Genomic DNA, 16,607 nt, shown 5'->3' on the forward strand with positions numbered 1-16,607 from the left:
TATAATACAGCAGTTCCAAAAATGTCAATAAATACTAATGAACAAGATCTTTTGATTTTGTTATTAGCAGTCTAACAGAATTTGCATTTTTCAGGATGCTCTCTCAGTCATGAATAAATAGTTTATTCAATACCACAGACAACAGCACTAACAAGCAAGGAAGGAGATGAGAATGCTGAGTTCATTGATTCATTAAAATAGTCTCTTTTCTTTTTGTTGTTATTTATCCACTTTGATTGTAATTTCTGTTTTCAGTGGTGAATAACTACAAATAGCTTGTGTTCCTTTACAAAGCTTCCAAGTTATTAAGTCTGAATTTATTATGCGCTATAAAAGAACTTTTTCTATACAAATTTTTCTATACAATTTCTCACAGACAAAATAATTGATTTTCCACAATTTCATATATTTGGGCAAGAATTTCCTTCATTACTGTGGTTGTGCTGGAATGCCTGTAAAATCCACATGTTTCACACCCATGTTTTGCACTGTAGGTAGATATGTCCAAACTGGATGTGAATGTTGTAGTAGCAAGTTTACATAATCATGGTGCACATTCTGCCAGGCTAGACTAATTAGAATAAGTCAGGACTAGCATGTCTTCTTTGCTTTTAGGATTGAAGCCAGTGTCCCTTAACAGCTGAATGATGCACTTTACAGACATAGCAATAGCCTCAGATCTAGGTTGAATGGTTGTTTTCCTCATTTGTATTCATAGATACTCTCCCCTCTGCTCTGACTACTTTTTTAAAACAAGTCTGAGGCAGTGGGGAAACTCATTCTTTCTCATGCACTGGACTGCATCTTTCTGCTTTTGAATAGTGTATTTAAATATCTAACCTGTCACTTTGGCATCTTTAGTGAACATTAATTAATATTTAAAAGCAGCTAGGCAGAAAAAAATAAGCCATCAACCACCCATTTTGATGAATGAAAACCACCAGTTCTATATCTCTCTGAGAATCTGTGGGAGTTAATAAAGTCTTCTTTGTGTCAGAAAGGTAGATTTTCAGCTTGCTCATTTCCTTAGAATCATTAATTAGCTAACACTTTTCATCTATGACAGCTAGAAAAATTTGAAGGAATAAAATTATTTTCAATCCAAAATGATTTCTAATTATAACCGTGAACTGCTCCTCCTCCCATTTTAAAAAGGAACTGCTGACAAAAATGTCAAATATATTTTCAAAAAAAAAAAACCCTTCTGATGTCGGATTCATTAAATTAAATGAAAAGGAGCAAGATTAAACCCCACTGTTTCTCTAAATATAGAGAGCTTTGACACACATACCTTCCTCAAAAGACACCTAAAACATTCCTGATATTTAAGGCCTACTATATGGGCTTGACAATAGCAATACTCTGGTCATTTTGATTATTCAGGGGTTTACAGAATTTCCCATGAAACATTAGTGTTAAATACCTTGTTCTGGAATGTTTGTATTTCCAGTCAGTATCTCAAGCTTTTTAAATGGTTATATGATTGTTTCAAATCCATATTCTTATGAAACAGCTGCAGAATTCCCTGAATAATTGGTTAATTTGCGCTGAAAATCTTTTTATCATTCATGCTGAGATAATTTAACTAATATACAGGAAAAGATACTTCTTCTAAAAACAATGTAATTTGTTATTTGACAAAGTGACTCCTGTGGTGGGGAAAATATTAACTGTGTTGGTGCTCCCAGAATGCATGGGTAGGATCTGATAAGCCTTGAGCCCTCTTCAATTTCCATTACGTACATAGGTCAACATCTGCCAATATGTAAATCTAATCTAATAAAATGTATTGCACTGTTCATTTTTAGCCACTGGACTATGAGACAAGACGACTTTATACTTTGAAAGTAGAAGCTGAAAATACCCATGTGGATCCCCGTTTCTATTACCTTGGGCCTTTCAAAGACACAATTATTGTGAAAATCTCTGTAGAAGATGTAGATGAACCTCCTGTTTTCAGCAGGTCTTCTTACCTTTTTGAGGTGCATGAAGATATTGAGTTGGGGACAATAATAGGAACAGTAATGGCACGGGATCCTGATTCTGCCTCAAGTCCAATAAGGTAATACTTCAATGTCTAAACATATTATTTGCTAAAGAAATTAAGATAAATAGTAATACAACATTAATTTAACATAGAGGTGTTTTATCTATTATTTATTAGTGTCCCAGAGATAGACAGAATTGAGAATGGTGCTGTCTGTAAACCTACAAATATGTCAGGCAAAAGCAATTTACTTGCGCTCAAGAGACACACAAAATATTTTCCAGTGGCACAATTCATAAAAACTTGATTTCAAGTAGGCCCATCAGGATTGCTTTTTACTTCGCACTGTGAAAAGCTTTTAGAGTGCTGATTAAACAAGTTCTAGACTTCAATAAACCTAACATGTATGAAGTAAAATGAAATGCTTACCATATAAGCAAAATAGTCTTAAATATAATTTCTTTAGAAAATAGTAGATTTTTGTTTTATTCTAGTTAAGAATTATTAAAGTAAGCTAGTAGTAAAAAAACCAAAAACATTTGAGTATGTCCCTATTGCACTATAAGAAGTTTTCATAGGCTGTTCTTTTTTTGTTGTTTTCGTATTCATTTTGGCATTGACTTGTTCATTGGGGTTTTATTTGTTTGTCTTTTTATATTTACTGCAATTGTGTGTAGTGGAGTGAGCAAACAGCAGCCACCAAAACCGTATAGATGTTGTTTTCATATAACAGCTTTTTTTTATTTGGCTCAATTTAGTTAAGTACTGTAAATGAAACCAGATGCACTTGATTAACAGTTTAGATCACTCATAAATTTTCATAGAAACATAAACATTTGTTTCTATTGTACTATACAAGTGTACTATTTAACTTTTTAAAACATTTGGCCAAATTCTGAAACGTATTCTAAAAATCATTCTGTATTTGACAAAATCCTGCATTTAATTCCATTCCATTCCAATTCTAATTTTAAGGCAATGTTAAATATTAAAAAGAAAAAAGAGGAAAGAGAAATTTTCTGATACTAGTTTGACACTACCATAGCATGTTGGTGGCCATTATGCCTGCCAGAAGTATAGCAACTATAGAAAAATAGAAGGTCCTTCAACATCTATGCATGAAAGTTCTGCATGTGGACTTATTTTTATACAAGTTTTTTTTATCTTGATCTCTAGTGAATTAATGCATCCTAAACAGCAGAAACTGAGCTTATAGCAATAATTTTGAACAGCTTGTAAATTAGCTGTCAATCTCAGTCTGAGGAAACAGTATATCAAAGACCATTTTCCTTTCAGGATTAAATTAATTCTTTAATTATATATTAAAATTCTTATTTTTTAAAATAATTCTCCTATAATCTTGTAAAAGCTCCAGTTATCAAATATTACACTATTGGATCACATTCTTAAAATCCAAGTTTTAATTCCTTGTTCTATGGAGCTAACATTCAGAATTTTGAGATTTATAGAAACTAAATATATGTCTTTTCAAAACTAACCTTTGTAATATAGAACATAAAACCTGTAGTGACTTGTGAAATATATGTTTTCTTTGACTTTTTATAATTTTGACAACACTTTCTATTTTGTTGTCATATTTAGGTTTTCTCTGGATCGTCACACTGACCTTGACAGGATATTTAACATTCATTCTGGAAACGGGTCCATCTATACCTCTAAGCCACTTGACCGTGAGATATCCCAATGGCACAATCTTAGTGTTATAGCAGCTGAGATTAGTAAGCTAATTTGGTTTTTCTTTTCACTTTCAGTTTTCTTTAGCCTGTAAAGTGACAGCTGCAACTTTGTGATGAAAACATCCCTCCTTTATTTTCTCCCTCTCCCTTTATACTAGATGTTCTGGAAAAGTGAACTGTGGGGTAGCTAACAGCAGCTGTCTCCTCATCGATCTTTTCCTCAGCTACCTCAATCACTGACCTTTAATGTCCAACTTACTTCTGAAATGTTAGCCTATTAAATTATAAGATTGGATTAATTATTTTTATTCCTTTCTTGGAGGACAATAACATGATTTTGCTGTTAAAATAGATGAGTTTAGCATAGTAATCTATGTTTTTGTCTCTATTATTTTCTTCATTTCCTTAGAAATACTTTCATTATCTCTTCCTATGGTATCTGCACCTACGGCTCTTTGAAATCAGCATCTAAAAATCACTTCCTCTCAAAGTCACTAATTTTTTTAGGGCTAATTCTATATCAGTTTAAAAAAAAAGGAAAAAAATACTGGTCAGCAGTGAAATGTGTCTGGCAAGAGTTACACTGCAGAGGACTAAATGGAACATTGTGTCCTGCCAATTAAACATTCTGTGTTAAAAAACAACAACAACAACAAAAACAACAACAGCAACAACAACCAAAAAAAAAACAAAAACCCACAGTAGTTTGTTTTTTTTTTTTTTTTTAAGACAACTTTTTCTTTTGATGCTTTGTCCTGAGCTTGCAAGCATTCAGAGTGCTGTCTAATGTTGTACAAATTATTTTCAGATTTATATAATGAAGAAACTTAGCATCCTTGCAGGACTAGATCTTAGAGCTAAACTTACCTCCTTGTCAGGAAAATTAGAGCAAATTTACATTATGGACATATCTGGAGTAGCTAGCATTCTCCACAGAGATATGTTAATTTTGGAGAAAGAAGTGAAGAGGGAGATTTAGATCTTTAAATATTTTAAAATCCTACCTGTGAAGCATGACAGAATGAAAGCAGTGTTAGAACTTATTTGGAAAGTTAGCATGAACATACAGAAGGCTATGAAAAACTGCATGCTAAACCTGGAAATGTAAATAATTCAGGATGTCAAAAAAGATCCACTTCACACTCTTTAGCAAAGGTGTTACTGATAACAAGCCAATGTAATTCCAGCTGCTCCTTAATGTCTTTTGTTTTATTTAAAGCAGAGGAAGAGGGGGGGAAATCAGTAATTTGGAACAATCTGTTACTTTTGTTACTTATCCAGTTCCATTAATGTTAAAAAATCATATGCTGCTTAGCTACCACACAGCAGAATTCCAAGAAACATCTGCACTTTTTACACCCAGGAATTATTTATTATTTTTGGTATGGCAACAAGATCAGCAAGTGAGAACAGGGACACTTATATTCCTGAATTAACCTATACTAATAAAAGCGCACTTTAAATAATAATAATAGTATCTTGGCATTTGGTGAGGGGGACGTTGTTCTTGTTTCTGAACCTAAGGTCTGAAAAGTTACATTAATATTTTTTAAGGCAATTTAAACATTAAAAAACCTTATTCTAATAAGTTCTTTACCAAATTTTTGGAGGAGTACTTTCATTTGTTTTGTTGGAATTTCTTTGAGGGGCAAGAGAGGAAAGTCAGACCTAAAAATTTTTCAAAATATGTGTGCATGTCATAGACTAAATTAACTCTAACCCAGCCAAAACCAACACAATGCACAAATGATGTCCTTGGTATCTTTTCTCTGTAAAACAAACCAGATAAACAAAGAATTTTACAATTAAAGATCAAAACCATACAAAACCTTAAGTCCACCAAGTGATCAAATTTGTTACTGTAGTAGTGGGCATACTTTTCATATACAATATTTGAATATATTATTAACATTTGCCGCCCCTTATCTCCATGTAAAACTTAATTGCTCACTAGATCCCAATGCTTCTTTTTTTCTACTCTACACAAATAATTTCTTTGTTTTTCAGAAGGCCTGATTCTGCCTTGTTACTGGTTTGTACACTAAAAATTGACCAGATTCAAACTTCATCTTGCATGTGTATTGCTCATGAAATTTGGAAGAAAACAGAAAACTCTTAATAAGAAAATGATCTCATGTTTCTTCTCTCTTCTACTGTCAGACAACCCCAAAGATACTACTCGCGTTCCTGTCTATGTAAGAATTTTGGATGTTAATGACAATGCGCCACAGTTTGCTGTATTCTACGACACTTTTGTCTGTGAAAACGCCAGAGCTGGACAGGTATGCCTTTGATAAACACTTCCCACCATCCAGTTTTGCTACAGAACTCAATTGTAGATCATTCCTGCCTATTGCTTAAGAAAAATCATGCCTAAATTATCTTTTGATATGTTCAAAATGAAAGCAAAGAAGCTCTGTGAGGCTTAGAGTGAAATGTCAGTACCTTACAAGCACACTAGTGTTTCAATCACCACTTTTTCTTACCTAACCTTGTACTGCTTTTAAATCCCAATGAGATATGTCCATGACATGGTCATGATTCACTTTGCCCTTAATTTCACAAAGAAGAACATTACATGTAACTAAAAACTTTGATCTATATTTTTTTAATAATTCTCCAATAGCAAAATTCAGATATATTTCAATCCATGCTGACAGTGAATACAAACAAAAAATCCCTGTCACACTTTTTTTTTTCAATTGTTAGATTCATCTTTCATTATCTCACCAAAAATTTCTGTAAAGAAAACATGCACTTTTAAAATGGTAACAAAATATTTTCTTTTGCTTCTTTGAGGCTACACAATGTGTACTTCAATTTAAATGAATTGACTGTACTGCTTAATACCTAATGTCCAATAAGCAGTTGCTTATTAGAACTTATAAATTTTTTTTTCTATTACATGTCCCAGAGCATAATCTGCCAATAATAAAACCTTTAAAATGATAGCAGTAGTACCTCAGTGCAATCCTTCCAGTACATTTGAATAGAATGTGGTACAAGTGCCAGCTTGTCTTAACTGTTGGGAGTCCCACAGGTATAACATTCAGGTTGTGTTGGAAATTTTGCATTCAGGTTGCCATTCTTCCTTCCAAAGAGACATAAGTTTGAACTTATAACAAAGACTTTGAGGCCAAAATTTATAATGCATAAAATATATAAAGGTACTGAGCAAGTGCATTTGTCTGCTGTGGCAGTCACAAGAGAATTCAAGGTGTTAGATAAAGAGAAATCACTGGCTAAAAATGTAGAAAGTTGGACAGCTGAATTGTCTCCTATAAATGCCAAAAAATGTTTAATAATTTTCAATATGACATAAGGATTAATACTTGTAAAAGAAGAACATTGAATTTTCCTCTTCCAGTTTCACAAAAAACACATCCTGTGTAAAAAAAAAAATAATAAAAGCATGCATCCACAAATTTTACTCATCTGAGTTTTCAGAATTTTTTCTGTGCAGGTTACTAGTTCTAGAGCGCACATGTAATGTTAAGAGAGCACTTAAATTTCCATGTACAAGTATTTTAAATAACAGGTTTTTTTTCTGTGCTATCTAGACTATAAAAGTCAGTATAATTTAAAAGTAAATATAAAAGTATTTCAACATTGCATTGTTGTATTGTTTACAATCAGAATAGGTTGTCAGTTAAAAAGTTGAATAAAATAGCACTAATCACTTATAACTAATAAATGAGATTCTAAATAAGTTGACACAATGCATCCACAAATGCTTATTTAAATTGTTATAGGGCTCAATAGTGTCTTTATCTGAAAAAAAAACTGCCAAGGTTATTGAGTGGGCCATAAATATAAATATTTTTTAAGAAATATGAGTTGCAAATGATTGCTTAAAGAAAACAATTCTCAGAAAGAGAAAAAATGTAATGCAGGATAACAAGAATAATCTTTTTGAATGTAATTATATTCTTCTTGTTTACTGGCAGCTCATAAATAAGACTTTTTAGTTTTCGAATTCAATCTGTCCTGAGAGAATGTAATCAATTCAAACTGAACATGGTTCCCTGAGCTTGATTCCTCCCACATTTCTGCTATTTTTCTTCCCTTTCAGGTTTTCATAATTACATTTGATCCATGAAATTTATATCTATTAGGTAACTGAAACTAATGATGCTTCATCAGTCACAGATTCTGTTGTATTCATTTCAGCAATTCCCATGTACTCAAGAGAGATATTATGAGGAATATTATACTTTTCCATTTACTTAATTTGTACAGAAACCTAAATTTTATACATATATATATATAAACATACGCATGCTATATATGATACCTAGGGAGGTGCACATAAATCCATGTATACAAACATACATATATATGCAAATATATAGCAAGAGAGAAATGTGACTTTTGTAGTCTGAAAGACTCAAAGGGCCTGTGATTGTTCTCCTGCTTGCTATTACTGCTGATGTCAGATCCTACCATGAACTTACAAACGATGCAAATATCCTATCTCAAAAGCTCAAGCTATACACAAGCAGCCCCTCTGGCAGAATGCTATTTTGGTGGTTGCTGTTCTTTTGACCCCCCCCAAAAATGAGGACAGTCTTGGTGTGATGGCATAAAGAGGACACAGGCATTCATGTGACCTACACAAGGCTGACTCAAAAGGAGTTCAGGGAAATAAAGCAGCAAAATGCTCAGACTGCTGCAGCCCTGCAACCAAAGAAGTTCAGCTGTCCTCTGCCCCCAGGTGAGAAGAGGCAGGAGCTGGGCATCTGGACAGATGGAATCCCACTGGTTTTGTCAGCTCCCAGCTGTCACATGTCTGGCAGCTCAGCTGCCAGCCTCCAAAGATCCTCTAATGTAAAAGATAAGAATCAGTTTAGAAAGCAGAAGTCAGTCCTGCTTTAGAGAGATCTTGCACGGAAGCTAAGTAAAACTTTTCCAAATATTCATTTTCCCTATAGTAGATGTCAGAAGAGAGGCCCTTCTTCTTTATGTGTAAATGGTCTGCCAAAAAAAAAAGGCAGAAGTTGACCTTGGTCAGCAGCCAAGTGCCCAACAAACCACTTCCTTCCCCCTCAATAATATAGGGGGAGAAAAGATGAAAAATAAATGGCTTGAGACAAACTTACAAATTACCATCACTGGCAAAACAGACTCAGTTTGGGCCTGTTGCAGCCGCTGGCACCGCCTGGGGCCAGCCTGGGCAGCCCCAGCACAGCCCTGGCACAGCCAGCACTGGAACAGCCTCGCCTTTTTCAAGTCCAGTGTGATGTTTAAATGGCTTGTTATTGTCTTGCTGTTACTAGCCTTCATTTTTACCTAATCCATGCATACCTTTTCACATGGTCAAATGTTATGTAAATAGGTCTAGCTCATAATGGATTCTTTTTCAAAGACATTTTAAAATACAAATCTTGGGGTCTATTTTCCTTTTTCCAATAACTGAATGCAGAATAGATTATAAAAACAGACTAAGTTTCTTGAACCAATTAGTTTTATGCTGCTCTTCATATTATCAGCTCATTTGACCCATATAACAGTCCTTATCAGGAAAAGGATGTCCTTTCCTCCCCATAATCTTGTTTAAATGTGGCTTTTGGGATCTTTGTAGTTCCAGAACTTTCCTTGTTACATTCACAAGTGTCTTTCTAAAAATAGTTAAAATTCACATCTATTGAAAAACTAAAATCCCTGAAGTGTTTTCCTAGCTTTCAATTTTCCCTTCCTATTTTTCAGATTTTTCTGTAAAAATTTCTTAAATCCTTTAATCCTGAAGTGTAATTTTATCTTTGTTTATTGCATCTTTCATTTCTTTTGATAAATGACAATTTGTGATCAATTTACTTGAAAATTTGTTCTCTTTCTTTCCCAACTCCCCTGAGTCATTCTTACTTTAGTTTCTTCAATATATAGCCATATATCTTATACCTCACAGTGATTTTATGAGTATCAGAATTTTATTTTTGCTTTACCTTTTTCAAAAACTCTCAAAGGTTTGCTTTTTTCACTCAGGCAAGAAAAAATTTTTGAACTGCAAATTGATGTAGAGTTTCTAATGAGTTCTGCTTTCTTTTTCTCAATAGCACATTATATTTTCTTTGTCCTAAATTTAAAAGCAAAACTATAGTATATTTTTGAAGAAAACATGTACCTAAACAGTTGACGGAACTGATGCTTGCCAAAGTCCTACTAAGCAGAAAGTGAATTTTGTTGGAATAAGCACACCATATAGCAAACTTGTTTCCAGTGGTTTATCAGTTTTTTAGTGGCTAATGACCCTCATGACTGCTACTGTGCCATTAATTTCCTAACTATCATCATACAGAGTAACATCCTTGGCTTCCCTGCAGTTACTGCTTAGTGCCATTTCTAGAAAGAAACAACTTAAGAGTGTTATACCCCTATTTACAAGGAAATTGGGTGGCAGGTCTAAGATAAAAGAACTTTTGGAAACCACATGTAAAACAGGATTTATCACATTAAAATAGTAATCAATATTATCAGGAAGCCATTTTCAAGCTGCAATATAATGCTTTCAATTCTACATGCTCTTTTAAAAAAAAACTATGATAATGAACACTCAGCAAATCAGTTGATTTTCAATAACCTAACACCTGCAACTGACCATATTCATGGTCTCTAGTTGTTAAGTAAAATAAACTAGTGTTTTTATATTTAATTTTGTAAATATATATGAAAATTCATATGCTAATTGCTCACTAAATAATTAAAATATTCATTCTTCAAAAACATAATATTCTATGCTTGCATTATCAGTTTTATTCATATAGAAAGTTTTTGGAGGATTATGTAAGAAAACAGATGTAGAGAAAGACAAAACTCCTGTTGAAAAAGCAAGGAAGCTGCTATATTAAAAGAAATCCCATCCTTGCCTCCTCAAGATATTTACTGCTATTTTCTGGATGGACAAGAAAGAAATTGGGAGTTAGTCATGCGTTTTTTAAGGCAAACAGGAGTGCACTGCAGTTGTTGATGTGAAAGATGATCAGACCTGACAAAAGCTGTGATATGAAGAGAAATGGCTGTATTTGGAAGAACTGGAAGAGGAAAAACAAACAGAGTTTAACAAGTACACCACAGGGAAGGAATAGTGTTAAAAATTAGATGTAATTCCATGGTTGAAAGAGCAGTGCAATTTAAAATGATGAATAAGACATGAAGAATAAAAATGATCTAGGCTAAAGATAATCTATATTTGGAAGTTAAACTTAAGAACATAACTGAACCTTCAAGCATGCATGCACAAAAATCCAGACTTAAATTCACTTTATATGCCATAGTATTAAAAAAAAGCCCCAGACTGAAAATAGGCAATAAAGTAAAAATTAATAGTAAAAAAATTCATTTTGCTAGGGAAACAATATTTAGCCACTCTTAGGTATAGAAATTTCACTGAAAAAGCCACATATTCACTTGCCTTACAAGGGAAGAAGTACTGATAAAGGGGTTGCCATTACTGTCCCCAAAAATTGCCCAAATTTGTTGTAGGCATTGTGGAAAGCTCTGAGTATGGAACTGACCTGGTGCGGCTTACTCTCAGAATTATGACACCTGATTCGCATCCCACTCCAAACTTGTGCAACTCTAGGGTGTGCTACAATGTTTTACAAGAGTAGAAATATGTCTAAAATATAACTGGAATTTTTTATCTCGGGAATCATGTTGGTGTGTTCTTCTATACTAATAAATAGAAAAATCATGTTAAAGAAAAAATGTTTTAATGTAGAAATGTAATTTGAAGCTTTAACTTCCCTTTAAAAAAATGTGTTTGATAAAATGCCGTTTTTATCACAAAAAATAGAAAACTTCATGTGAATTACAGTCTTAGGTGTTGATTTGAATTTAAAATGATGAATCAAAGATGAAGCGTAACAACTACCAGCTACAGCTAAAACTATTTTTGGCAAGTTTTGTCCACTATGTAGCTACAATAATATAGGTGCACATATTCTGTCACATGAAAAATACAGATTTTTTTTTTCAAAAAAACTTATATAAGACACTTGTTGAACATCTGTTTGTTTTTTTATTTTACGGAATAAATATTAAGTCAATATGTGTGAATGCCGAGTTACTCCAGTGCTTTTCATCTTCTTTGATCAGACAGCTCTATCAAAAAACTAGGTGTATTTGGTCTTTTTGTTGTTGTTGTTTGTTTGCTTGCTTTTTTTCCTGCAGCTTATTCAAACCATAAGTGCAGTAGACAAAGATGACCCTCTTGGTGGACAAAAATTTTTCTTCAGTTTAGCTGCCGTTAACCCTAACTTCACTGTTCAGGACAATGAAGGTAAAATTCATGCCTGTTCCGAGGAAGGAGTTTTATCTTTTCTGTCTGGCTACATCCCTGAAATATATTTGCTTTTGATGTCTATCAGTATCTAGAGAAGTTGTGAAGGTTGCTGCTACCAAGAATACTTTACCTGAATGAGGTATAGGACATCTACACTTGTATCTGTGTAAAGCAAAAATATGATTTAAAAAAAGTTATGAAGAAAATCAGAAAATTGTTGGCTTGGGGTAAGACACAGATGAAATACTTGACTACAAAAGAAAAAAGGCTTTCAAAAATGTCTTCAGCTGAAAGTTGAGATTTTTCACTTTAGCCTTTTGTGACATTGTTCTGATTCCCCTGGCCTTCTGTTTTGCTTCTTTCTGACCATTAATGAAAATAATGGTTCTGAGAGCCACTTTGGCTTTTCTTTTGATCCTTGCTCAATCTGTCTTTATCAGAGAAAATTTTCCGAAGCTTCTGTTGGGGAAGTGAGTGAATTTTGGCTTTCATTATTAGTATGACTAATTGAGAGGACTCTAGATTACAGAAGACATAAATGAGAGAGGACGTGGTATCAGTCTTCAAATGTGTCAAAGGCATAAAGGCAAAGGAAATAATCCTCTGTTCCTGATGAATATTTCAGGATGTAGTAGACTACAAACAACAGCAGAAAAAAAACTTCTAATGGTAGGGATATTGAAGTAATTAAATAAAATATTTCGCATACCTTATAAAATCCTTTGCAGAAGAGGTGTTTAAAGATCCATAAGAGACTTTTTGATGTTGAGTGAAAACAAATAATGTTAAAATACCTAAAACCAGTGAAGGGAAGCAAGAAGGAAAAACTTTATGTTTCACATCTTGAAGTCTATGAAAAAATACATTATTTAGTCTTTTAAACAAAGGTTATATCTTGGTGACTAGACCCTGAGTACAGAGAGGTATAGATCTTGATATTTCCTTATTATCTGTAGTTATTTTCTTGCTTTTTGCACATGGGTTATTTTAGTTGTGCCTGAAGTTAGCTCAGGCAACCCACAAATATGATGAAAATTAAATTTTCCTTTTAGCGCACATTAAACCTATATTTTCTCTCTTTTGGATGAAACAGTTATCAGCTCTGGTGTTGGCTGCAACTCTAGCATTGTGGCTCTAAAAGTAGAAGAAATAGTCTCTTCCTGTTATTCATTCCTTCTCTTGCTTCCCTTCCCTCTGGCCACTCTGTGGGCACCTTTTGGTGCTGAAGTATCCTGCACACAACTAAGATTTGTCTGCTACAGATGCAGTGTAATAAGTTCACTTCTCAAAAATGTGCAGGAATACCTACCATCTTTCACATTTTCTGAATTCCTAAGACAATTTCTATCCAAAAAAAGCCCTACTTCATGTGCTAAGGTACATAATTCATTGTTCTACAGTGTGTTGAAAGCGGTTTGGTTTAACAAATCTCATTCTGAGTTGACAGCATTCCTGTGGGTGTTGTCACAGATGAGCCATAGAAAGAATCTTCTAGAACAGAGTACTTGTTGAACTGCACAAAGTGGAAGGTTCTTTTTCCTCAGTTGGTTGCTGCATTTCAGGGTTTCAGCCCTGAACTGTAACTGTGTCATGAACTGCATGCATTAATCTATAAAACATTTTAAGCTTTGAGAAATCCTCTTTTCAAATCACACGCCAAAGTGGTGCAGAGGCACAGAGAAGCAGGCCAGATGTACCTAAAAACTTATAAATATCTTTCTGATCAAATGAGAATGCCGTTAGAAAAACAGAGATATCACTGTGATATCAGGATCTGTTTTGAAGTCATATAAAATACGATTATTTGCATCTACTATAAGTGATATGGTTTCTGCTTGTATAGGCTACAACAGTATCTTTTAATCACTCTAGATAACACTGCCAGGATTTTGACGAGGAGGAATGGCTTTAGTCGGCATGAAATAAGCACTTACCTTCTCCCAGTGGTGATCTCGGACAACGACTACCCGATCCAGAGCAGCACGGGCACGCTGACCATCCGCGTGTGCGCCTGTGACAGCCGGGGCAACATGCAGTCCTGCAGCGCCGAGGCCTTGCTGCTCCCTGCCGGCCTCAGCACGGGGGCTCTGGTGGCCATTCTCCTCTGCATCATCATCCTGCTAGGTAAGGGGAGAAACGCGCCTTCCCCTGCCCAGGAGCAAATATTTGAGGCCTGACTCATTTCACGAAATTATGCAGGTTGATAGAGTTAATGGTCCTGGATTTTGCAAGAAGGATATAACTGCAGCTTAAAATAAAAAGGGAAAAACAAGGCCAAACCCTCATTATCTTTGTTATCTGCTAATTTAACACCGTAAATAAGAATTCGAGTCCCAGACTGTTAAACTGTCACTGTGCAGCCAGAAGCTCATTTATGTTCTTTCGTTAAGTTTCCCGAAAAAAGAAAGTTCAGAGAGGATGAATAGTGTAATCAAAAATTGCTTTCATGTCTTTCATTTTAAATTTTTTTGAGGAAAAGTCTCTTTTTCATTTAAATAACTACTGAAAATCAATATGCAGTATATATTTCACATATAATATAACAGTAATCAGTAATTTTACTACATCAAAGCCCTGTCTATACAGTGGTTTCAGTGCCGTAATAAAAAAAAAGGAAAATTTTGTAAAACCTCCATTTTGTGGTTTGTAGAATAACACTTAATGACCTATAATTCAACTCAAACCCACTTTTTAACAATTCCTTTGAGCTTGAAAAAGGAAAAAGATCTTCAGAATAGACCTGGCTATTTTAAAGCTCATTACAGCTACAGAAGGAGCATGCAGACAAGCTCATGGTCCTGTAAGCAGAGCACAGAATGTGTGCAAAACAGGTTTTTGATATAGACTTTATTGTGCTACCATTATACAGATAGGGGTGTTTATCCAGTTATCAGAAAAAAATGAGTTGGTGAAATGTAGCTGAAATGTCGCTCTTGCACCCGGTGGATTTGCTGCTAAGAAATTGTTAAATAGAGATCTTTACCCATTCTTTGTTTCCCTCTTTAAGTTATAGTGGTGCTATTTGCTGCTCTGAAGAGGCAACGAAAGAAGGAGCCTTTGATCCTCTCTAAAGAGGACATCAGAGACAACATTGTGAGTTACAATGACGAAGGCGGCGGAGAGGAAGACACCCAGGCCTTTGATATCGGCACACTGAGGAATCCTGCGGCTATCGAAGATAAGAAGCTTCGGCGAGACATTCTCCCTGAAACGTTATTTGTGCCCCGGAGGACTCCTTCGGCACCAGACAACACGGATGTCCGAGATTTCATTAACCAAAGGCTAAAAGAGCACGACACTGATCCCTCCGCGCCGCCGTACGACTCGCTTGCAACCTATGCCTATGAGGGAAACGATTCCATAGCTGAATCCTTGAGCTCCTTGGAGTCAGGTACTACCGAAGGAGACCAAAACTATGATTACCTCCGAGAGTGGGGCCCTCGGTTTAATAAGCTAGCTGAGATGTACGGTGGAGGAGAAAGTGACAAAGACACTTCTTAACCTACAGTAGGCTACTTTTTTCTTTTCCTTTGAGCGGAAGTAATTTTACAGACACCTTCTGCACTCAACAGTATTTAACATTCAGGAAAATTTTCCTGCCACTCAGCACAATGGTTTCCTTTTAAAATTTGTTTTAAACTTGTCCATTAATGTCATTCATTCTTTCTAGTAGGATGCCACTTGGAATATATACAACATTTTATTTAATCAAACTTCCAAGAGCCAAAGCTATGGAAATTCAGTGTTGTACATTTTAGTAAGTAAAATAAAAAATATCTTACCTTCAGAAATTTGAACAGGGTGATAATCCCCTAAGCAACCTCATGTACAAGCCGCTTCTGTTAGGTACATGTCCTATTCCTGCAAGTGCAGCTTTTAAGATGGCGAAGAAGAAAAAATCCAATATGTCCTGTTCTGTACATTAAAATAAAACAAAATGTACACGTGGTGTTAATAAGTGTAATATGCAGCTGGTTTAAAAAAAAAGTTTGTGCAACTTCATTTCATCAAATTCTATCTGCCAATGTTTTATATTTATATTTTTGTATTTATTTTTAAAAAATAAACCAGTTTTTACAACTATGCTAATGTTTGCCTGCCTGTTCTCACCATGAGTTTCAAGCTTGAAAAGAACATGGAATTTCTCCAGTGAGATCACAACCAACTGCTAATACTTCTGTGCTGAAGTATTCTCCATACATTTAACACAGTCTGAAGTGCTTATGCTCACTGAGACAGGTGCAAGTTATGCAATTACTTGCTTGCTCAGAAGTGCTACTTTCTACTGTTCAGTGTTTGTGAGAATTTTCTTGGTTTTATTTTTTAACTAAACTAATCATATTCTAGTCTAGAAAGATTAATTACTCTCTTGTGTCACCTCGAATAGCCTTATTCTAAAAACACACTGGCACAATTTATCTATCCAAACACATAACATTAGTTTCAAAATCTCAGTTTATTTGTTTTATAGTTCTCCATTTTGAATCATACTTACATCATCATCAGAAGTGATCTGTAAGTGCAACAGATAAAGCGTAAAAAGATGCTCAATCCTTTTAAAGCTCTATTTTTCCAAAGACATTTGCTGACAAGCACTATGTGTTGTTTTTCAACCACTTTTAAAGCTGTCAATCTGAAGACT

At 34.5% G+C, this 16,607-nt stretch overlaps 1 protein-coding gene across 3 annotated transcripts in view; it reads left to right on the plus strand.

Moving 5' to 3' along the window:
* Window positions 1–16,048, plus strand: part of CDH10 (cadherin 10) — a 94,995-nt gene extending 78,947 nt beyond the window's left edge. For all 3 annotated transcript variants that reach the window (XM_063162393.1, XM_063162385.1, XM_063162402.1), the window contains exons 7-12: window positions 1,809–2,062; window positions 3,590–3,726; window positions 5,845–5,966; window positions 11,854–11,962; window positions 13,838–14,089; window positions 14,973–16,048. In XM_063162393.1, coding sequence (XP_063018463.1) covers window positions 1,809–2,062; window positions 3,590–3,726; window positions 5,845–5,966; window positions 11,854–11,962; window positions 13,838–14,089; window positions 14,973–15,466 — 1,368 coding nt within the window. In that variant the 3' untranslated portion in view covers window positions 15,467–16,048. The remainder of the gene's footprint in view (window positions 1–1,808; window positions 2,063–3,589; window positions 3,727–5,844; window positions 5,967–11,853; window positions 11,963–13,837; window positions 14,090–14,972) is intronic.
* The last annotated feature ends 559 nt before the right edge of the window (window positions 16,049–16,607 follow it).

Source organism: Melospiza melodia, chromosome 1 (genome assembly GCF_035770615.1).
Source record: "Melospiza melodia melodia isolate bMelMel2 chromosome 1, bMelMel2.pri, whole genome shotgun sequence".
NCBI lineage: Eukaryota > Metazoa > Chordata > Aves > Passeriformes > Passerellidae > Melospiza > Melospiza melodia.